Source organism: Sinocyclocheilus rhinocerous, unplaced genomic scaffold (genome assembly GCF_001515625.1).
Source record: "Sinocyclocheilus rhinocerous isolate Xijiao unplaced genomic scaffold, SAMN03320098_v1.1 scaffold1687, whole genome shotgun sequence".
Classification (NCBI taxonomy): domain Eukaryota; kingdom Metazoa; phylum Chordata; class Actinopteri; order Cypriniformes; family Cyprinidae; genus Sinocyclocheilus; species Sinocyclocheilus rhinocerous.
Window position 1 is genome coordinate 1,204,414 of NW_015660051.1, and position 23,810 is coordinate 1,228,223.

Here is a 23,810-nt window from a genome sequence, read left to right on the forward strand (position 1 = left end):
ATTTCAATTTCACAAAGAAATGTGCAGCATTTTGTTGGAGAAATAATAAAAGGACACCTTTTCATTTATAATTCATCTTAAATCTCATTTTGTTAAAAAGAAAAATTGTGAGAAAATTGTATTGTGAAATCTGTGAAATCAATCGCATCGCATCGTGAGTTGAGTGAATCGTTACATCCATATATGCTACTAGTTTTTGCTGTTTTTGCTGATAAGTATTCTGTTATTTAAATAATAAAGAACCATTTTTTTTTTTGCTCATCTGTAAAATGATCCGATCTGTTACTCAAAGTCTGATATGATAATGCAATATGGTCCGAGCCGTGGGTTTTGTGATCCGTTGCACCCCTACTCTCTTGACTTGTTATTTGAAGAAAAAAAGCAATCACTGAAGTTTTTAATCATGCTGATTTGTCTGCAGTGAAGTTCAGCCGATGTTTTTTTATTTTTATTTTTTATTCGGGCTACTTAAATTCATTTTGGGCTACCAAAATCTGAAGAATGTCTGCCCCGAAGGGCTATCAGCGATTTTGAAATTTTGCAAGCCCTGTATCCCCTGCGTCATTCACACACATGAAAATATCAGAACATTACCAGTGTTTGACAAAATACTTTGAACTAAAGTGAAAGCAGATTCCAAAGATTTCCATAGACTTTCTCACGAATGTGTCATATGAATGGAAACCTGGACTTTTTCAATTTTATGTTGTGATTTTCAGGCCTGGAAATCGATGACATCTTTGAGAGTCATATAGAGTCTATAGAGAATTTGTTGTTTTTATAACTAGACTTAGCTCTTAAATATTTTACCAGCTATAAAGTGCTCCTTCTAGCTGTTGAAATATTTTAGATGTCTATAAAAATGTTTTTCTCTGTGACAATGATTTATCTTCATAGAATGATTTTTTTTAATTATTTCCGGTGGTCTTGTATACAGCTGAGAAAGTCATGGAAAGTGGGAACCTCGACTTGCTGTGTTGGTAAGTCTCTTTATAATACCTTTGCTTCCTTTGTTGCTGACTCTTTTGTTATCTTTGTGTTTCACCCTTATTTTGTAATAAAGAGCTGCAAATTGGGTTCTGCATCCCCGCTTTGAGCCTTTTGTTACACCTGCATTATGATGCATTGCTGTATTTACTGTGGAACACAAGAGCAATAATCACCCGGCCCACACACCCCAACGAGAGGTGCTGCTCTTTACGGGTTCTGCCTCATCAATTCATTCAGTGCTCTAATTTTGCCTTCTTTCTATTAAGTAAGATTGCACTAAACAATTATGGCTGCCAGTGTTTTAATCCACTCCAGGCTCAGGCCTTGTTCATTTGTTTCTTAGCACGGATTCCTTGTATTTGAAGAACTTCCATTATCGGTTTCCGACACTTTTTTTGGCCCAGGAATGTGGCTTAATGGTATATTGTGATAGAGCAGCTTCGCTTGGCTCTTAAACAGGGGTGGTATGACTCCTTCAGCCCCCTTAAGCTGTTGTTAAACCACTTGTTAAAACACCGTGTACTTTTTGTCTCTATTTTTGTAAGCCGGGGACAGTCTTTTCCTCTTGACCTGTCACGTATGAGCCTCTAAACGCTAATTAATGTAGGAAGCCCAGCTGCTTTGTCACTTGGGTCTCTACTTAGAAACTGAGACTGTGTGCCACCTGTGTGCCACCAGAAAAGCTTATGTTGTGATTCACACGTAAGGAAACATTATTGTGCAGTACAGAGACAGAAATCATAAAGAATTTAATACATTTAGTTCCTTAATTCCATTATGAATTTGTTTATAATATTTGTAAATAAGCAGCTCTTTTATATTTATTGCACTCCCAGGTCTGTTGCTATGAGGTAATTTCAGACTTTATCAGACACAACAAACCAGAGTAAATTTAATACTTTTTTTTTTTTAATTATGCAGATTTTTTTTGTTATGGCAGGTTGCATAATATCCAATAACTGGTCATAGCTCTATAAAAATTTTAGACAAAAAAAAATAAAGATTTTTAGTTTTTCAAGTTTTTATAAAACATCACTGCATGAACCTTAAGTACGTACATTGGAAATGACATATTGAGTCAGATTAATTCAGCAACTGCTCAGAGTTATCCATGAGTATTATAAATCGAACCACCCCCAAAAAGGTAATTCATTCGAAAATCAGTCTACACTGGTCGCACTGTGTGATTTTAAATATATATTTTTTTAAAAACTCATAAGAATCATTCATTTGGGAATTGAACTCAACTGATCACAGTGCATGTTTTTGAATCACTAAAAAGAACCAGAAGAGTCATTCAACTACACTGGTTTTGCTGTGTGTTTTTGAATCATTAAAAATAATTGATTCATAAGAGTCATTCATTTAGGAAACAATTAAAGTACACTGGTGACACTGCATGTTCACAGTGGTTCCTTAAAGTAACCTGTTTAGAAACTTAACTGATCATGTGAATGTTGCTGATTCATCAAAAAGAACCAGCTTTTTTGGGAATCCAGCTATACTGAGGCACCAGTGGAGGCTCAGAAGAGCCTAGTAAATGAATCTCTAGTTGCATCCCAATTCTGTTCCATTTTGTAGTATAAATAGTATGAGAATTTCAAAAAGAAGAAAGTGCACTTCAAATAACCAGCTGATGCACTTAAATTAACCAAAAAAAAAAAAAAAACATGCACTGACGCAGATTTCCTTACATGATGGAAGGGAAGGGACTATTCTATTAGATTGTAGTTAGTAGGTTGTTCCCTCTGCTTTAGTAGAATGGTGCATGTATGAGAACCGTTATTGGAACAGATAGTCATAAAAATAGTTTGGTTCTGGAGATGGTTTAGAATAAAAGCTAATCCTCGGTTCCCAACCCATCGTGCTCCAGTAACATGTACCTCCTGTCTGGGTGTAATATATGGAGTTGTCATACAAACACTAGGGTTCTGGTTGGTCGCCAGTCCATTCTGGTAGCAAATTCACTGATACACGGTGCACATCCATACAATCAAACACACATTCATAGATAGACATGCACATGATGTGCACATTCAACACACAGACACCCTCAGTATGAATCAGTCCAGGTGTCTTGCTCTGCTGGTCACAGTTTAATGAACACTGACACCACATTGAGATGGATGCGGGCCAGGCCTGCTGGTGTTTTAAACATGAAACGCACTGTAGAGTGCCACAAGGAAACCCAGAAGTTCCTCACAGTCCTGAAGCAACTGTTAATATGACTGCTGGAATATACTGTCACTTTATTGCTAAAGTACACTGAAAACTGTAAGTACTGTGGCATGAGTGATGATTGTATCAATATTTATGTTGATGTCAATAGTTTCTACAGTCTCAACAGATTACAGATTGAATTTACAATAAATAGAAGCTGTTAATTTTCACTTGGCAAATGGGGAATTCTGCCAGTACAACTCTGTGCTGTATATTTACTTGATAGACAGACTGGCAACGACTGCATTAATAGAAATGAACAACAATGCGTGTAACTTTTCACAAGCTGATCGCATCGCATCGTGAGTTGAGTGAATCGTTACATCCATATATGCTACTAGTTTTTGCTGTGGTATCAAATAAGTATTCTGTTATTTAAATAATAAAGAACCATTTTTTTTTTTGCTCATCTGTAAAATGATCCGATCTGTTACTCAAAGTCTGATATGATAATGCAATATGGTCCGAGCCGTGGGTTTTGTGATCCGTTGCACCCCTACTCTCTTGACTTGTTATTTGAAGAAAAAAGCGATCACTGAAGTTTTTAATCATGCTGATTTGTCCGCAGTGAAGTTTAGCTGTTGTCTTTTTTTTTTTATTATTCGGGCTACTTAAATTCATTTTGGGCTACCAAAATCTGAAGAATGTCTGCCCGAAGGGCTACCAGCGATTTTGAAATTGTGCGAGCCCTGATACATGGCTGTGGGAACTAGGGGTGCTGAGGGTGCTGCAGCACCCCCAGCCGCAGGGTCGGGTCTGAGATTTTCCTTGTACCCCTCGATCATCCCTAAAATACATCATTTCTGTGATAGTTTTGGGATTAATTATTTATTAACCTGACCAGAAATATAGCCTAAAGCGGTTGTATTTTTCTTGGGTGCCTCGCGGCGCGCGTCCCTACTTCTCCCCCTCACACTGACAGAATTTCATGTGAAATATTCACGCGATATTACCGTAATTTCATATTCCGACTTGTAAAAACCATTCACGTCCTCGTCTTTTTTTATGAGCCATTTTCCGAGGCTTTCTCGCTTCTCAAGACGGCCACCGTCAATCCCAATAAGCACAGCTCTTTAATTGCACTCTAGTCTCTGGTCAAGCGTGCTCAAACCACTGTAGCCTAACATAATCTATTAACTACGCACATCATAACGTTTTAGGCAAGTAGACCTACAATATATAATGTCATAAAATATTTTAATAAGACTGAATTTGTGTTTAATCTGATCACGATTAGGCTAATAAAAAGACATTTTAAGTTTAATTATAACGCCGCATGTCCACGATTATACAAATAACGAACAAATACCACCTTTTTCTTGTCGTAAAAATGGGCGCGGCCATTTGTAAATTGTATGGGTCTGGCTTCCGGTCTCATCTGCATCCAGCTATTTTTAGCTGTACGTTTTGCTGCTTGATATTGAAAACTGGTGTGTCTTATATTATTTTAATGTATTATCTTATTTATGAACACACTGGTTTGTAATGCAAACAGTTTTACCGTTTACTGCACGTTGTGATTCGCCTCGTTATTTACCTATAGCGGTTAATGATCTGGAAGTCTCACCCATAGGCTTACTTCCGCGTTGAAGAAAAAGGTGGAAGCGAGCAAAGAACATACATTATCAGAGAATATAACTGAATTCAGTATAGAGTAAGCACTCTAAAAAACTATGTTATAATCAGTGATGTTGTATGCAGTGTATGATGAATTAATCTCTTATTTACATCACATGTACATCTGCACTTTGTTGTTTCTGATGAGAGAATTTGCCAAAGTGCACTGACCAAAAATTTTGCTTATCAGCAATGTTAATATTTAGTAAAATCCCTTTAAATAATAGAAATATTAAAGAAAAGATTATTGAACTAAAATCACAAATATATATTGGTTCGCATATAACTGTCTTCATGTGTATGTTAATCAATAAGAGTTTGGGCTGTTTAATATTAGGATTTTGTCAAAAATCCCCCACCATGGCTCCGCCCTGCAACATCAAGCCCCGTCCCCAGCACCCCCCAGATAAAATAGGCTATGTTCCCAAGGCTATGGAATCATACGAGTCGGTGCTTTTAGTGAATCAAAACCAAATAGTGTGCAGTCTGACACCTGCATGACTCATGTCCCTTACGAATCGGTGCGGTTATTGAATTAATCTGAATCTTTTACAGAAAAAAATACTTAAACAATATTCAACTTAAAATAAAGACTATACTATGTTGTACTTTAAAGTCGTGTCCCTTACGAATCGGTGCGGTTATTGAATTAATCTGAATCTTTTACAGAAAAAAATACTTAATATTCAACTTAAAATAAAGACTATACTATGTTGTACTTTAAAGTCGTTAGATTTAATCAAAAATACACGAGTTTTGTTACTGTTATATGGGAAAATGTTAGACCTAGTAAGTACTTTTACTTAATATATAGTTCCTTCCAATTATTTGATTGCATTCTTCTCTTTAAAAATAAGTCTACGTAAACACACCTTTGCAAGAATTGTATTTTTCCTGTTAAGTTAGACCTGTTCTGTTGAAATCTGAAATGATCTCATATGCCAAACGACTGCAGAGGGCTTAATTGCATGTTTTCCCCTCCGAATATTTCTTCCACAAAAGTAGGCTACTTAAAGAACGTATAATGAAACAGGAATCGATAAGAAGCGGAACTAGAACCCTTCATTCTTCATGATTGCCGTTCCTACAGGTTACACAGACACGCTTAAATCAGCTCAAAGTCACCGGCAGGCCACCATAATTGAAGCGTCACTTGCAAGATATTTTTCTTAATAGAGCATCGGACAAGATGTTAAACCACAAGATCTGCTACACTGGCTTGACGTGTCAACCGGTAAGAAAGGCAGTTCACATCAGGCCTTTCTTTGTGCCAGCGATCGAGGAGTTTGCATTAATAATAAAGGACATCATCTTAATTTATCTCCAGTCTCTGAACTGAAACTTAAAAAGGCTTCGCGTGAACCAACACGGCACACTTGTCAAGTACAGCAAATAAAGTCCTACCTTTTGCTTTGAAAGGTGAGAAACTGCGAAAGTGGAGCACTTCAGACTTCCATTTTACACGGACGCTCAGATGAAAAGAGGAAAGCTGTGGAGAAGTGATGATCGGGCTGTCGGCGATGAACGAATAATCTCTCATACATGAACAAGGACATCAGCCGAGCAAGGTAGATCGCGTAGTTCTGCGCTCGTAGAATTCATCGTTTTGAAGTTCTGCACCTGCCTCAATTCACGATAACGCAGGAGCTGTAATCCCGGACGTGTGCGCGAATTCTTCTTTCACTCCAGATGAAGTTTGCTGGACGGCATCATGACGCGCTCGCGCTGAAAATAGCACGAACCAGAAAAGGGACACATCGTCGCGTGGCATCTCCAGAGCCCGTCATAAACACGAAGATGTGTCACGCAGAGTGAAAGGCGCTCACACTTATGAGACGGGCTGTAAAACGTAAAGCTTTGCTCACAGCCTCACACTGCATTGATGCTGACATTTCCTAGGATGCACTTGGAACAAGTTACCGTCCGGGGACGCTTACAGTGTTTCTGTGAAAAACAGTGGTCTTTATTGGGTTTGATTTAGTGAGAATCAGAATGTTTATCCTTTGCATTCAAACTACATTAAATCTAGTTTGAGGTCTTTGAGCAAAACAACCTATTAAAATGGCTAATTGTGTATGTTAAATTAAATAACCATTTTTAACAATTCATATTTTTAAATGATAGTTTTATCAGTACAACCTGGCCTTTTGACAAATTAAAAACAGATCTGTTGTGAATTACTTTTAAAATAACAACTATAATCTGAGTCATATATCATACAAAATCCTTATATCATTGCAAGTTAGCAGGTCCTCAAATAAGTCCAGTTTCATGTACAGTTGATTAAAAAAAAATTTAAAAAAAAGGCTGCACCATACTGCTTTACCTCATGCTGGATCTGAGAACAAAGGATTTATTTTAATGTCAGACCAATCAAAGATACATAGCTGCTTTTGGTTCAATGGGAATAATAAACAAGACTATTCATCAATCTTTGATCACCAGTTTTAAATCGTTAAAAATAATGGGATTTTGTATTTTAGATGGCAGTTAAAGCAATCATACTTTTTTTTTTTTTTTTCAAATATTAAGGCTTTATCACAATGTTTTAGTTCCGTTTTCTGTGCACAAAAGATAAAAAGCAAAAAGGGGCTAAAATATACACAACACTAGAAAACACTGAAAAGTAACAAAATGGCTTGTAATGTACATTTAATATTTACAGTTATGCAAGTGGTTCCTTTTCTGCCCTCTAACGGAGGATGACTATAAAATATATACATGTTTTATGAACCCCCCTGACACCTGGACTTCCTGCCAGCATCAAGGCTAACTCGTGGGCTGCCTGTCATCTTGACTACTCAATCCAGAGCTGTGGCCAGTGTTGGTCCGAATAAAATTGTTGAGGCCATCAAAGCCTTGATTAAAGAGAAACTCCATATACCAGTTCCAGTACTTCCCGATCTGCAAACATGAAAAGAACAGTTACTGTGAGGAATATTGCAACAGGATAAAAGGAGTAAAAACAAGCTCTCATGTGGACCTAAAATACGTTTTTAATAAAAAAAGAGATGATATAACGTTAGTACCTTTATGGAACCGAGATCAACGTTCTTCTTCTCTGGCCAACACTGATAAAGAGAACACATAAATATTCATTGTTCTCCCTTTGCTTTAAATCTCAGTAGTACACTGCTGAATGTTGCAGTCAGACCAAAAAAAGGTACTTGTATTATTAAAGATGATGAAAACTCCAGTCCCATACAGTTTCCATGAATAATAAAATGTGATTCTGTATTAATGGATCCTCTATAAAAGATACATTAATACCACATTTATCTCCTTGTCCAATCCTAAAGTTATTAGTGAAAAGTGGAGGCTGCGCTGTCCCCGGTATTGACACACAAGGCTTTACACACTTGATGTAATATAATCATCTAATTAGTCCCTTTCCTTCACTCCAAATGAGATGAGTCAAGCATCACTGTACTGTTACAAGCTCTTGTGCTTTTAAATGTCACTAGTGTGACAATATCTCACTCACCCTCTGATGAAATTCGATGGCATAGCTGAAAAGCGCTGGGTGGTGGATGAGGTCGAAACGGCACCAGGGTTCTGCCACTTTGCTTAGAGCGATGAGATCCTTGTCAATCTCAATGTCTGAACCAGGGATGGACCACCAGGAGTTCCACATGGAGTTCACCATTGCTTGAAGGTTCCGATTAAATTCCTTGTATGTGTTTCTGCTAATGTGGAATGTTTGCTGTAATGTAAGAAAATATTAATGAAACTAAATGAAAAAGTCAAGACACATTTTAAGCTCAATAAAAATGTGTAAATTCAAATTCAAAGTGCCTGGTGCCACTTAAGAGATCTAATGGGTTACAGAGTGAGACAATCACCGTGCGAGTTAATAAAAACCTTCACCCATATAATTTATATAACAAAAGTGCAATCCTGTCATCAAATTATTTGGCCATATCATTTACTGCAATATCAGTGCCATGATTTGTCTCACTGGGATTCAATCAAGAAGACTCCTTTCATCTCCAGCAGGTAAGGTGAAGATTACAGCAATGGCCTGCAGGAGCTTCATTGTAAATTCTTAAAAGCTTGAAGGTCCTTCTAATTTACCCATCCTAAGTAAATTATTCAGAAACAAAACCTCCTGCATACGCACAGTTGGCATTTCATGACTTTGCCGTGTGTTAATTTTACGAGACAGTATCCTCATTACCTCTCTCTGTTGCTCTTGTTTCTTAGCCAAGGTCAGATTCTTCCGGTACCTGAGAAAAGGAAATAACAACAGGATTTTATTAATAAAGTTAGCATATTATACTATAATTAATTCTGTTCTAATAAAATAAGAGGGGACATGAAATAGTTAGGTGAGATATACACTACAATTTTGGGGTCAGGAAATTAATACTTTTATTCAGCAATGATGCAGAATATCAATGCTACTTTTGAGCTGTACTATATTATGAGAAATCTGAGAAAATGTGAGAGAATTAGTTAATACTGGTACTTGTGTGGAACATAATTATTCTGGTTTGTAAACTTATGTGGAAATATGAATTTTCCAGTTTGACTCTTCCCTCAGCATGTTTAAGCCAATGATAGTAATACGCTTAAACCAGGGGTGCCCAAACTCGGTCCTGGAGGGCCGATGTCCTGCAGAGTTTAGCTCCAACTTGCCTCAACACTCCTGCCGGGAAGTTTCTAGTATGTATAGTAAGAGCTTGATTAGGTGGTTCAGGTGTGTCTAATTGGGGTTGGATCTAAACTCTGCAGGACATCGGCCCTCCAGGACCGCGTTTGGGCACCCCTGGCTTAAACAAAAGCCTAGCAAGTGGGCAAAAATATTGGTCTGTTCCTCACAAGTTCTCATATGGCTTTTGTGGTTCTGTGTCTTTTTTTGGAGCTTTGCACTATAAACCCCCATACACTTTCATTGTATGGAAAGCGGTAGCTTGGCTATTCTTCAATCTTAAACACCTTAAAGGGTTAGTTCACACCAAAATGAAAATTCTGTCATTAATTACTCACCCTCATGTCGTTCCAAACCCGTAAGACCTTCGTTCATCTTCGGAACACAAATTAAGATATTTTTAATGAAATCGGAGAGCTCTCTGACCCTCCCATAGACAGCAACGCAACTGTAATGTTCCCAGGTCCAGAAACGTAGTAAGGACATCGGTAAAACAGTCCATGTGACATCAGTGGCTTAACTTCAATTTTGCGAAGCTACAAGAATACTTTTTGTGCGCAAAAAAAAAGACTATTCAACAATTCTTCTCCCCCGAGTTACCGTCTTCCACCATTTTAGAGAGTATCACAACACATACGCACGCTTTCCCCCCGAACCTAGGAACATTACAGTTGCGTTGCTGTCTATGGGAGGGTCAGAGAGCTCTCCGATTTCATCAAAAATATCTTAATTTGTGTTCCAAAGATGAACGAAGATCTTACGGGTTTGGAACGACATGAGGGTGAGTAATTAATGACAGACTTGTGCATTTTGGATGAACTATCCCTTTAAAGCCTTCACAGCAGCACTTATAAAGTTAAGTGTGCTGAAGCAGATGAAAGGATCTTCATACTTCATTTCATCTATTGCTTACAGGCATCATGCCATAGCAATGTAATGCATTTGAAGGTTCAAGCTGTTGCCCTCAGTTTAGCCAGCAGCACACACTGCCATGGGAACTGCACATGTGATGAAGAGGAATTTACCGTTGCCCAGCTCAATCACCCAAAAGTAGTTCCAGAAGATGCCCTTAATCTAGCATGGCCAGGCTAACATCTCAAACAGAAAATCTCCAGGATTGACCAGAGTGATGAAATTACCCATGAAGCTTATTATAGCTCTCATATAATACCTGTACATGATGTAACCAAGTCGATCCACGCTGACTGAGTCTGTGGCAAAGAGAGCTGGGTAGAAAACCCCAGCTGGAGGCATGATGATCAGAGGCAAGCTGTACTTCAGAAACATGTCACACACCTAGACATGAGGAGAGAGAAATTACTGTATTAGCACAAAGAAATTAACATCAGTGTTTGTTGTACTAAATCTACTAGATTCAAATCAGGACACAAATCTTAGTGAAACTCAGGCAGGAACTTCAGTTGATGTCACTTTGCCACGAACATCATGTTAATTAAGTTAATCATAGCTGAGTGTACCGTCTCATAGAAAGCAAGTGTCTGGTTGAGCAGAAGAACGTGGCAGTTCTCCAGACGGAGTCCCTCAGATGCCAGTAATCCCACAAAGCGAACCAGCTCCATAACAGAGTCCATGAAGCCGGACAAGGTCATAGTCCTAGGAAGAATAGTCTATTATTTTTTTCACTCACTTTTTTGAAAGCATACAGAAACTAACATGTGAAAAATTAGTTTCCTTGCAGAACGTACTATATTTCTCCAAGAGAGAACAATAAATTAGCTTTAAATCACACCTAGTACACACCAGATGTGTCTTTGTGCTATGCTTGGCACCCACGCAATTCGCACGGCACAGCACAGAGACCCAAAGCAAAAAAGGGAATAATGGGTGTATCGCATTGAAGCATGGCACACCGACGCAGTCAAACAGGGTTTTGCCCTTGATCATAATTTCTCCTTCAGCTGTGCACTTCAGTAATGTAATAAAAAAATTACCAAATCAGCAGCAAGAGAGAAGCAATACATGACAGGCGAGGGAAAAAATCCTCCGCACTTCATTACATACCGTTCCACAGAACACTTTTAGGGTAAACGAGGTTCAGATGGAGCCCGACTACAGGAGCAGTTCATTGATCTCTTTTAAATATAAATATAAAGAAATCTGCAGTGGTAAACCTCAGGCGAGACTTTTAAGAGTACAATCGCTGAAGTGTGGTACCATTTCTTCAGATTATTTCTGCAATGTTTCCCAAGACTGTGAGTTTTTGACAGTCATTAAAAACTCTTAGGACTCAGTAAAGTGAGAGTCAAATTAAAGACAACAGCATTTGCATATTATTTAAATTCTATAAAGCAACATGTTTCCAAGAATATTCAGCTGGAAATAACGCTGGGATTTTAATCGGGATTTGATTGGACCATTAGAATTGAAATATTTTTTGGCATTAATATTATTTTCTCTGCCTACATGGCCTTGGTTACACTAACAAACAAACTTGGTTTTTGAAAACTTGTTGATAACTAATAAATTGTGCAAAATAAGACTAGGGATTATTATGAAACTAAATACTGTCGATTTTTATTTCATATTTTTGGTATACTCACATGGCGCTGTTGCTGTTAAGACTGATGTCCAATCCGCCCTCCAATGCACTGACGGAATGCCATGTCAGCCACTTAACCAGCATGCTATTCAGACACTCGATGACACTACACTGTGAGGAGGACAATGTGAAAAGGCACATTCAGATAAGGGTGAAAAAAAAAATCAAACCCTGCTTTCAACTGCTGAGCTGTGTAACGATGTCACGGCTTTGTGTAGAAAAAGTAATTCACTTATGTCTGAACTTTTTAAGCATTCACTGGCTCACATGGCCATGCTCGTGCTTGATACAAACAAACAGAAAGGAAGAAAAACAACAACAAATCTTTACAAACCTTGAAAAATACTGTGGAGATAAAATAAAGTTGCTTCAGTGGCTCAAAGAGAAGTTTATGCATGTCTACAGACAAAGAAAAGAAACATTAAGTTACAGTTTTACTTACATTAATTCTGTATTGACCAAATAAAATGTTCAAGACAACAAAATATGATGTCTGATCAACAAACAATGTAGAAATGCCATTATCATCATTAGAGGTAAGGACTCCCCATCTTTTAGAATGCTACCTGCTTTTCACAAAAGAAAAAAAATTCACTAAATCAGCGAATGCAAAAAGTTACGCGAACAGAGAATGTCTTTCTTGAATTCCTCTGGTTGCAGCAGAGGTAATTGGGACACTTACAGAAGCTTGGCATCAAGGGGATGTCACTAAGAAGATCCAGGATCTGCGGCCGGAGCAGACAGCCATCCCACACACTCAGAAACTTATAAAGAAAACTCTCAGTGCTGGAGAATCCCTCCTGAGAACAATGTACAAATACAAACCCTGTCAATAGGGGATTTTACAAGTGGGGAGATCATACAGGAACGCAGAAGAGAAAGAAAGGCAGAAAAAATATTGATAGATCCTGGGATTTGTGGTATAAACTGCCACATGTTTCTGATATTAAACATCCAACCTTGAGGCTGCCAAGGTTAATTTCTTATTGGTTTAATACTTGTCTTCTGTTGCTTGGTCGTACCTGCAGGAACTGCTGTGAAAAGAGGATGGTGCTCAGAAAGCGACAGGCTTCAGAAGTGTTGTCAGAACTCCCATCCACAGGACATAGTAAAAGCTCTGCCCAAAACATACAAGAATAAAATGCATCTATAAAGGTCCAGGGAATAGAGAACTTTAGATAAGACTGAAAAGGTTTAGTATTATGACATGGAAAATGTACCCTCTTGCAACGAGTGTCCAAGCCAAAAGTTAAGGCGCAGGGAGGCAGATTCATCCTGTACACAGTCCAGGTAGTGCAGAGCCAGAGCTGATCCCAGAAGTGAACCCATCTGGGCAGGCAGCTGAAAACAAGTTATGACTTCAACATTAAGCAGCAATATGCTATACAACGTGCATCTGCACAACATAGAGACAGTATATCATAACCAAGAACTGTCAAAACAGCTGGAGGCAAATAAACCAATTCAGTCATACTTCTGGCTCCTTTGAGACCTGTACTGAAACTGACAGTTTAATACAACAGTTTAGATGAAACACATTCCACCATTCTACATTCTCACTCTTTTCAAAAACTGTAATGTGTGTCAGTCTACAAACAACCGCCTCACAATATGGGAATTCAACAAATAATAAATAAATAAAACTAAGTGACAGATTGACAATGGACATGGCTGAGTCTTTCTGTAATTAACAAGCAAATGTATCATTCATCTGAGAAATTACTGATTCTAATGATGGGGTTGCCACAGTAAGAAAGAATCAATGATCTTTCCCCATGGCCACAAATTAACTGTTTTTTATTTCCCACATGACTGACTCCACCGGTTTCTTTCTCAATCCTTCCCTGTTGCAGACTGCAAAGTCAACCCTAAAAAAGTGGTGCAGGAACACTGTGACGATATTAATTTTGTGCAGAATGAAGCGTAAATGTCTGCAGACCTTAAAAAGAGATTAAATAAGGCTTATCAGGTTAGTGGATCCATCAAGTAGACTGTTTGCGAGGTGTCATTGAATACTGTAAATATTCTATGACTTGTCAATTGAATGTAATATATTGTTTAGTATTTATAGAGGACCGTGTTGATGAACATCAAACAAGTCAAAGACTTAATTTTACATCTGAGAAGTTTGACTACTGTGAAAGATTCTGCAGCAAAATCAATGAAATGGCAGACTTAATGACATGCTCATTGATCAGTCATGTGAAGACTTAGCTCCACCAAGTGGCCAAACCACTGTGGTGCAGATGTGTTTTGGTTTACTCATCAGATCGGGTAAATGTGATGAATATTATGCAATACGCCTTTTTGTTTAAAGTTTGATTGCCTGATGTCTAACACACAACTGGACCCAAATAATGCTTCATTCTACAGACAACGTATATTGTGAGCGAAAGAAAAAGAGATGTGTATTACCTCTATATTGTGAATGTTCTCCAGTAGCTCTTTGAAGGAACGGAGCTCCTGCAGGCGGAACACCTTCTTGTTGGAGTTGCTGTCGAATGCCGAGCTCAAGGGAGGTATTGCTAGGTGATGTAGTTTCTATGGACATTAGATACATTCAGTTTATAGATTAAAAATTAAAGACTTTGACACATTTTCTTTTTGTCCCCCATTCATATAATTTCAGAACATAAAAACTTTAAGTCTGGAATATACAAGGCCAGTCTTCTGCCCCAATTTCCAGTCTGGAGGATTCAACACTAGCTGCCGAAAGTCAACTAGTACCAATTTTAGAACACCTACATTGCATCTGAATATGCCTACTTCCATATGTAGGAGGAAAAAACCAGTATGTGAAAATAGTATTCATAGTATTCATAAACCAGAAGGCAAAAAGTACCTGGATGACCTACTATTTCTGGCGATATTTTGAAGTGTGCATCTGATAAAACTTTACTATCCCAAGAGGCCACAGGACAGAATTTGTGAATTGCATTGTGAAGCAACACAACACTGGTAGGTCACGCAACAGTAACAACATGGCGGATGAAATATATCCTAATTTAATTTTATACTACTCATATGCATACTTCCCGTCCATTAAAAAAAAACGTTTCAAACTAAATAAAGTGCCTACTAGACAGTATGCAATTTCAGATGCAGCTATATTGTTTTCATTTGTCATGGATCTCCTGGCAACAAGGTGCATGTTTCTGTGGAACAATTTGAAAGTCTGGTTGCATGTGATGCTGCCTGTGTCATTGTGTATGATGTCCAGCTTTTAGGCAAATCCTAGTGTTTTAAACGCTGTTAAAAGTTGTGATGTTTATTACAGCCCTTATTTAACAGTGAGTGTTCTGTAAAGCTCTTTACAGTATTACACAAATGACATCTTACCCTCTTTCTAGTGGATGGCTTCTCTTTCACATCCAGGCTGAGGCTCTGGTCAACTAAAACAGCACCCTTGTTTTTCCTCTGCACAGCACTCAGAGCTACTTTCCAGGTGGAATTGTGATTCTTGAATCCAGTCTGGAAAAAAAAAACTACAGTTTAAGAGTCTGAAACATCTGGCAGAAGAACAAAGTTCTGCTAGAGAAGTAATAAATGCACTAACCCTCACTCTTGATGGAAGAGAGAGCGTCACTAAGTCTGGGCAGTACACTTTGTAGAGTGCTAGAAGTTGGGTGAGAAATGGTTGTCTGCCCTAATAAGAAAAAGGGAGAAACACAAAGTACTTGTCAAATGAAATGTATCCAATTAAAAGAAACATTCTCTACCACTACAGTTAGTCTACATTTATGATGAGGATATTGAGGTGTTTATTTTAATAGATAGTCTTTACCATTTTAGCCTGAATATCCAACAGTTTCCTGACTCTGTACGGGTGAACTATGAAAGTGGGGGGGAAAAAAATAATAATAATCAGAATAACAAGCAAATAACATCATGCATTATTTACAGCATTCACTCACAGACAAAAAAAATTCAACCACTTATTTAACAGCTCACCATGTTCCCTCATGGTTAAAAGGTACAACAAGTGGCAAATAAATGGGCACTGGAAGAAAAAAAAAAACAGCCTAGTAAATTAACATGAAAATAAAAATGTTGTATGCAATTATAAAACATAAGCCAGTATACTTACAACATAGACATTTTCTAAATTAAAAGAAGCATTTGCAAAGCACAACTAACCAGATTTTCTTCTGTCACAAAGCTGAAAATGAAGCCATAAATGGATCTCAGGTTGTCTTTGCAATCAATCAGGTCAAAAACAGTGAGTACCCAGCGGACAAAAAGAACCTTAAAAGAAAACATGTTACTAAGAGACTGAACTGAATGTTTAAAATGGCAATGAAATGGAAGCACTGACAGATTGTGTTCTTTCATATTGTGACATACATTTACAGTATAACAGATTACTGAAAAAGAAAACCACAATTTGAGATGTGGGTGATGCACACAAAAATGGAGTTAGAAGAATGTGGGCCTGCAGAGGTAGGTTTAAGCAGACTAAATAATTGTCAAAGCCCTAAAAACATAACCAAATAGAAGTCTGTCATTCCACCATGAGTCTGAGATTAAAGATTTAAATAATTAAATGAAAAGACCTTATTAAAAATGTAATAAACAAGGTAAAAAATAAAATAATAAAAAGGAAACATGTATAAATCTTTCACAATGAAACCTATAATATGTATTTAGAAAATAGATTACTTTTCATTTTCAACTTTAATTTTGAGACCTATAAAGCAAAAGTAAATAACAGCCATTTCACCAATTAACAGCCCTTACCTGTGCATTCATTGGCATTTTCCCTACACATAGCCACGACACCCCCTTCACAATAGCCTCCTGCGGCACCACTGTGGCAGGTATGAGAAACTTCAGCACCCGGGTACAGTTCGCGGTTCCTGTTGCACAAACTGAATTTAATTATCTGTGCCATAAACCACTAAAGGCACGCAGCAGAATTAGGATGATATGTTTGACTGTGATCTAATTGCTATAATGTTTCTCATGATGAATTCCTGCTCATGTAAACAAATACAGCTGAAGAAATCTGTGCATCCCCTAATTGTATTACCTGCATTGAGGCTTAAAGCCAAGTCCAGTAGCACTGTGATGACCTCTGGAGGAAGACCCTTACTGAGAGCAACTGTCTCCACCACCACCATATTCCTCTCCAGCTCATCATTCCCTCTGACTACTGTGCCAGCTTCCACTGTAACATACAACAATACATGTAAACAGATATTATGGCACTTAGATGTGATGCAGTATCTGATGACGACACCCTCACACAGATAAACAAAAGACCTAACAGTCTTGAAGTCGTCCAGAGTTGTTATCAGAGGAACAAAAACAAAAGAACTAAAAGAACAATGAATTAAATTTAAAAAACGCGTTCCTACTATTAAACTGTAACGCTCTAAAGTTGTTTTTCTAATACGTTTCTATAATGTTTTATGCTGCACTTACCCTGAGACAAATACTTCACCGCGAGACCAAAGGGATCCGCCTCGCCTTTTCGCCTTTCTTTTTCTGCCAAACGCAAACTTCTGTTGTTCGCAGAGGAGGCAGATGAGTCTATTTCTCCGGACGGTTCGGAACCTAACCCCGCCAGGTTAGATAAATCGGCCATTTTTTCGATACATTATATTATTATTTGTTACCTGTCGCGTGCTTGTCTCGGTCGCTGAAGTAACCCATTCAAACCAAACGCCAAATCTGCCGCGACCGTTTGAACATGCGCACTGGATCACTTCCTGTACGAACTGAAAGCGGAATATCTTCTTCTTCTTCTTCTTTCTTTTACTGGCAACCGCACTTAACAGTGCATTACTGCCATCATCAGGTAGCTTGGATCAGAAACATTTCCTCTATCTCTTAACATTTTAAAGCGGAATATCTTTACTGCAGCTAGCTATATTATAATATAAAGATGTTATTAATATATGATTGTATTTTAAAATTGACTTTTTCATTGAATTCGTAATTTGCATTTATCATTGTTAATGTGTTAAAAGATAAACAATTGTGTACAGTTTTAAATAGTAACAATGCAAACTAGATGCACCCGCAAATAAATACCAAGGGAAGTTCCACGAGTGTAGATATTTTTATACGGATAATATTTTATACATGGCTACTGTGGCTTAGAGAAATTCCTCTAAGGGGTGGTTTTTGGCTTAAAAAGGCTTATATTCATAAAAGGCCGCAGTTTTGTTCGTGTCATAGTTAAGTAGTTAGTCACAAAGAAAATTATTTAAATTGGGTAATGTTGAGGAAAATACACATTTATGAATATAATATTTAGCCAATAAAATAAGTACATTTCCTATATGTTTTATGTTATGATTGCAATGAGAAAATAACAAATTATATCACACATGGTTAAATCAATGTCTAAATTGGATATTATTATTATTATTATTATTATTATGTCCAAGGTATCACTGGTAGGATCCACTCTTCTACTTCATGTGATGTTTTATGGTGGTTTGCAAACCAACGTAGAAAGTGCATGTCTGCTACCTACTGGAGTGCGTGTGCAACGTCAAAGTGGTTGAAAAATGAATTAAAATATACATTATATAACAGCAGAACATCAGACCAGATTTTGAGACAAGAATATACTGAGTTGACTATATTTGATAAATAGATATGTTGGTATTAAAAGGTAAGAACTGTAAAAGAAAAAAGGGCACAATGATACTACTGTGTGATGATACTACAATTAAGAAAATACTACACATGTACACTTTAAATATTTCTTTTGGTGGATTGGAAATTATTTTTTGTGAGGATAATTATTTTTTGAGGATATTTGTTTTTGTTCGTAAAACTGGTTTACATTGCATTGTGCTTAAATATACTGAATAGCATATATGCTGCAAGGATAATTAGCATAAATATGGTTGACTAATTTACAGTCTGTTTTAGACAAGAATATACTAATGGTAACATATTATATTCGTATTCAAATTTCTAAAAAAAAGTGAGCAAGACATAAAAATCATAAGTGATGTTTTTAATACTGTCACCAAACTCCATGATAAACTGCATAGAGGTTTTATTCATCTTTGTTCAGCATCTGCATGCACAAACATCAGTTTATTCCCTCACTGTCAAGAGTGTAATATGACCCATTCTGTGTAAACTAAGAATGCACAATTCAGTTCATGAACTAGCTGGGCATTCTGGTAAAGGTTTAGACACAGGTCATGTTCTCTGTTAGGTATTTTTATGCAGTTACAAACAGCAAATGATCAGTATACATCCAAACATATCAGATAGGTTTCTCAATTCTACTCCCTCCAGCACTGTGCATTTTGAATGCATCACTTATTTAACACACCTGATTCATTTCATCAGTTTATTAGTAGTGATGCATAACCTGAATCAAGTATGTAAAATTAGTAAAACACTTCAAGTGAACAGTGGTGGGTTTTCAGGAACAGTATAAAGGAACAAATTGATCTAAAGAAAATAGAGTAAATGAAAAAATCTGAAAAAACACAAAAACTATTTTATATTTTATCCATTTAAGAATGAAACAATGTGGTAGTTCTTTGACTCAAAAGGAGAAAGCAACCATAAGCAGAATTCAAGGATACGATTTTTATTGGACTGTGTAGTTCAAGATCCAAACTAGAAAATCAAATTTGATAAAAGAAACAACGAAATATTATTTAATGTAAATTAAGAAATAATAGATACAGTAAGATTAATAATATGTAGAACTTATGTGTAACTGAACAAACTGCTTTTATGTTTTCATTTGTGAAGGCTGTGACAGATTTTGAGGCAACAGAAAAGCTACCGTCTGCCATCTGACTAACCTTTTAACAAATGATATACAGCATTTCTTAAAAAAATCAATCTTAATGTAAACAGAACTGGTTTTGTACAGTATTCATTGACAGTAGTTCAAAAAGTAAATAAAACATCACAAAAATTGTTGACATTTGAAGTTACCTGTATCACAGTGTAACCTTAAAAGTGGCGTTTAGGATATTGTTCAATGCAGGGCCAAAACAATAATAATAAATACAGCAGGGATTAACAGTAGTTTAATCTTTTGTTGCAAAACCACAGCCAAAACAGTTGACACAATAGTGATTATCCAAACGGAATATTTGCATTTTAAGAAGTTTTACAGGTGAGACATGAGGTAAAGGTAACATAAGATCTGATTTTCAGGCTGCTGATATGTAGCTGTGGGACATAAATCACCTTTTGGGACTACTGTCTTTTTTTCCGAGCATCTTCTCCTACTATCCAGAGAAACAGATCTGGTGCCAGGCGCTCTTTGTGAAACTGTGGAGCTAAGAAACTTTGACTTTGTTCTTTTCCTGGGCGGTGATCTGCTCTTCTCGTCTCTCCTCCCTCTCAGGCCGGTCCTCACCCTGACGAGCAATGAGCAGCCGACACGTCAGCAAAATACCAAATACCAGGGCATGGGCATAGCGTTTTAGAGGATCTCCAACTAGCTGGTGGAAGAAAAGCACCGCTAGCATGACCAGCAGCAGAATAAAGTTGGCCACGTCTTTTGGTCTCCCTGGCACAAGGGTCAGAACAATTCCACATCCCACCTCAAGAGTACCAATAATCTTGCGTAGAAGTACAGAAGAAATGCCCATTTTTTTCAATGCTGGAAGGGCCTTTGCATAACTCTTGTACGCTCTTTTCTGGAAAGGGAACGTAAACATGAAATTTATAATTTTGTCAAGAATAATTAACATGAACACAAATAAGAACACATATAAAAATGTATTATGTGCACTGCAAAAATAACTGATGAAATGATACAGTAGACAGACAGACAGACAGACAGCTAGATAGATAGATAGATAGATGCAATGGGTGCAAATGTTTGATATGAGTTTTTTTATTATTATTTTAATGCTATTTTTATGCTTTTTTTGGTATTAATTTAATGCTACTTTTAATGTTTTTTTGTATTATTTTAATGCTCATATTGACCCAACTGTATTGCACTGAACTGTACTGTAATTTATTATATATATATATAATGATGTCTCTGACATCAGCACAGTTGCTGCTGCGCCTGCAGATGGAAGATAGAATTTGCTGGAAAGCGGCGCCATTGCTTTATCAGGAGCTGCTTCAAAAGGATTGTTTTAGAACGATATCACAAAATAATAATTCGACTCATAATCAGGAATCTAATTACGTCGTTCTTATATCTTAGATTATAAATGGAATTAAATGGACCTTAACTTATATTCACCTCCACAGCCAATACGAAGAATGCAAATTATATTACACAAGCAGTCACCAACAGCCCTAGCGGACAATTTATAGAAAATGCAAAAACAGCCCGTTACTTTCGCACCCCCTCCTAAAACAAAGCATTTGCGTATTATGGATGCTGCTTAGCGACGATCACTTACCATTTCACTATATGCATCTCTGCTCAACCTTGGTGTGAGTTTTATTGTACCCATGAACACGAAGAACAGACCCAGTGCAAAGGAAAGGGCGACAATGGTTATTGTTCTTGGCGAGGCCATCTTCGGTAAAGTCTCCTTTCGATTGGCATCCGTTGTCCCGCTCCAGCTTTCTTCACTGTCCTGCTGAAGATGCTGAAGGGGGGAAGGGCTTGATGAATACAGTCAAATATGGCTGCATGTCATTCCGCTTCAGTACTAGGAAGCACCATGAGAGGGAGCTGCGGTTGATCAATGTCATAGTCATAAAGCCAATAGTACCCAACTGCAGTGCAACACTAGGGGGCGTCAGCAAACGTGCAAAGAGACCGCAGGATGTTCAGAAACAGCATGTTTTGTTCGGTTTTTACTGTTGTCTGTAGTCCCAAAACCCAGTGTCAACAAAGGAATTCTGTTTGACAACTATTTTAGGGTGACTATACGTGCCATTTTCCCAGGACGCGTCCTGGCCAGGATTTCTATATTGCTTTGATTCAAAGTACCTCGACAGCGTTTCGAAAACACAAGGAACCGATGTCATACACCGATCGGTCTGCACATGCAAACAAAGCCAAACCCTAGATATTTTAGGCAATATAGAAATCCTGGCCAGGTCGCGTCCTGGGAAAATGGCACGTATGGTCACCCTACTATAGACTGTTTACTTGCCTTCAGTAAGCTTGAGAACGTTTTATGGTAATGTAATTACCATTTAAAGGGGTCATATGATGCGATTTCAAGTTTTCCTTTCTCTTTGGAGTGTTACAAGCTGATTGTGCATAGATAAGATCCCTGAAGTTGCATGTCTGCGTTGAGCAAATGCTTTGGTTTGTTTTATTGTTTTAATATCAATGTAGAACAATTACTGCCAATAAGTATATACAATTTCTCCCACAAGGCCTAAATTTACCCCAAGAGCAGCCATGATCAAAACGAATAGTGTTTTAGAGGTCACTGATACTCACCAAAAGTAGTTGAAAGATCAACAGGCTGTGCATAAGCTGCTGGAACTTCCTCCGTGTTTATCTTGTTCTTTCGTTTTACTTTAACCGTCTTCTTTTTTCTCTTTATTTCCTCATTTCCTGTGAATAAATAGGTTAAAAGCATGAAATGAAATAGAATATGGTATTTCATAGTTTTAATGACACTTAAGTTTCAATACCTCTAGAGGGTTTGGAGACCTCGCTGTTGGGGGACTCTGGTAGACCCGAGTTCTCCTCTTTTACTTTGGCTTTGCGTTTCATTTTCCTTCGTTTGGGAGTCAGTAATACACTGCTGGCTTTATCTTTCTGGCTGCTGTGGTCCTGTTCTGCTTCATTTCCTTCTGTCTCCTCCACCTCTTCTTCATTTACTCCTCTGCTTGGACTCTCCTTCTTAATTTTAACCTTCACCTTCTTCTTCTTCTTGCTTATTTTCTTTTTTAAAGAGTTCTCCTACAAATGCCAAGGGTAAATCAATAAGTGAAGTAAATTAAACAACAGTACAGATTAGTAAAAAAAATAAATAAAAAAAAAACACATGATAAAGATATTTAACCTTATTTAGAATATTTTTGATTGGATGAAGAGTCCCATTTTTCCTCACAGTTTCATTGTGCTGTTCTTGACGGATGTCTGTTTTGCTTGTACGTGTTCTGCAAGACAAGATGAGTTGCATACATCTTATTATCTTAAATGTACACAAATTAGATAAGATGCATGCAAATGTTCAAAAGTTTGGGTCAGTTAGAATTTTTTCTTATTCAGAAAGAATTAATAATAAAAAAAAGTGATAGTAAAGACTTTAGCTTTTTTTTTTTTTACAAAAAAAAAATCTTATTTTGAGCTTTCTATTTATCAAAGAATCCTGAAAAAAATTATAATAGTTTATATAAAATGTAAAAAGCAGTACAACTGTTTTCAACATTGATAAAAAATAAGAAATGTTTCTTGAACACCAAATCAGCATATCAGAATGAATTCTGACGGATCATGTGACACTAAAAACTGTTATAAAGTAATGGCTGCTAAAAATTCAGCTTGGCCATCACAAGAATTACATTTTAAATATATATTAAAATAGAAACAGTTATATTAAAGTGCAATAATATTTCATAATATTACAATTTTCTCATCGTTCTGAAAAGCGAGGTGTGCTCTGATTGGCCAGCTATCCAGTGCGTTGTGATTGGTCGAATGCCTCAAGCGTTTGACGGAAATGTTACGCCTCTTACCATACTGTGATGCCGTTTCCCGGTGCGACGAGACAAAAACAATAAAACCCATTACAAACGAGGCATTTGTTGCATCCAGTGGGGACATAATTACGGATTATAATGACTTATACTGTCTTTTTACGCGTTGCGTTGCATCGCGCCACGTAAACATAAAACCAT

General features: G+C 37.3%; 4 protein-coding genes across 5 annotated transcripts in view; all 4 read right to left on the reverse strand.

Moving 5' to 3' along the window:
- Window positions 1-6,790, reverse strand: part of LOC107724836 (dystrophin-related protein 2-like) — a 162,943-nt gene extending 156,153 nt beyond the window's left edge. The window contains exon 1 of the mRNA XM_016533913.1: window positions 6,232-6,790. Coding sequence (XP_016389399.1) covers window positions 6,232-6,367 — 136 coding nt within the window. The 5' untranslated portion in view covers window positions 6,368-6,790. The remainder of the gene's footprint in view (window positions 1-6,231) is intronic.
- A 374-nt stretch (window positions 6,791-7,164) lies between these two features.
- Window positions 7,165-17,874, reverse strand: LOC107724835 (centromere protein I-like). 2 transcript variants are annotated; one of them, XM_016533911.1, is made up of 21 exons: window positions 17,463-17,874; window positions 17,068-17,205; window positions 16,776-16,894; window positions 16,176-16,283; window positions 15,990-16,038; window positions 15,823-15,869; window positions 15,595-15,684; window positions 15,378-15,509; window positions 14,454-14,579; window positions 13,259-13,379; window positions 13,061-13,155; window positions 12,721-12,838; window positions 12,605-12,607; window positions 12,373-12,437; window positions 12,040-12,149; window positions 10,957-11,092; window positions 10,650-10,774; window positions 9,005-9,053; window positions 8,312-8,530; window positions 7,857-7,898; window positions 7,165-7,731 (listed from the first exon to the last, which is right to left on the reverse strand). In XM_016533911.1, the coding sequence occupies exons 1-21, from the start codon at window positions 17,623-17,625 to the stop codon at window positions 7,597-7,599; spliced, it is 2,190 nt and encodes a 729-aa protein (XP_016389397.1). In that variant the 5' UTR covers window positions 17,626-17,874; the 3' UTR covers window positions 7,165-7,596. The 2 variants fall into 2 exon arrangements, with proteins under 2 accessions (XP_016389397.1, XP_016389398.1); XM_016533912.1 differs by lacking the exon at window positions 12,605-12,607.
- Window positions 17,875-19,521: 1,647 nt separating this feature from the next.
- On the reverse strand, window positions 19,522-22,509 carry LOC107724834 (transmembrane protein 35). The gene is made up of 3 exons (XM_016533910.1): window positions 22,402-22,509; window positions 21,401-21,592; window positions 19,522-20,674 (listed from the first exon to the last, which is right to left on the reverse strand). The coding sequence occupies exons 1-3, from the start codon at window positions 22,432-22,434 to the stop codon at window positions 20,312-20,314; spliced, it is 588 nt and encodes a 195-aa protein (XP_016389396.1). The 5' UTR covers window positions 22,435-22,509; the 3' UTR covers window positions 19,522-20,311.
- A 75-nt stretch (window positions 22,510-22,584) lies between these two features.
- The window catches only part of LOC107724824 (ADP-ribosylation factor-like protein 13B), a 4,696-nt gene continuing 3,470 nt past the window's right edge, over window positions 22,585-23,810 (reverse strand). The window contains exons 7-8 of the mRNA XM_016533901.1: window positions 22,973-23,069; window positions 22,585-22,869 (exon numbers count right to left, since the gene is read on the reverse strand). Coding sequence (XP_016389387.1) covers window positions 22,585-22,869; window positions 22,973-23,069 — 382 coding nt within the window. The remainder of the gene's footprint in view (window positions 22,870-22,972; window positions 23,070-23,810) is intronic.

Bases quoted from the DNA above. Each gene is read 5' to 3' on its own strand.
- LOC107724835 (XM_016533911.1), bottom strand. From the start codon at position 17,625: ATGGCCGATTTATCTAACCTGGCGGGGTTAGGTTCCGAACCGTCCGGA. The intron at 15,685-15,822 runs GTAAAGACTATC...TTTTCTTATTAG, and splicing joins TGGATATTCAGGCTAAAATG to GGCAGACAACCATTTCTCAC. The intron at 8,531-9,004 runs GTAATGAGGATA...CTTACATTACAG, and splicing joins AACAAGAGCAACAGAGAGAG to CAAACATTCCACATTAGCAG.
- LOC107724834 (XM_016533910.1), bottom strand. From the start codon at position 22,434: ATGCACAGCCTGTTGATCTTTCAACTACTTTTG. The intron at 21,593-22,401 runs GTGAGTATCAGT...TCCCCCCTTCAG, and splicing joins TGATCTTTCAACTACTTTTG to CATCTTCAGCAGGACAGTGA. The intron at 20,675-21,400 runs GTAAGTGATCGT...TTCCCTTTCCAG, and splicing joins GAGATGCATATAGTGAAATG to AAAAGAGCGTACAAGAGTTA.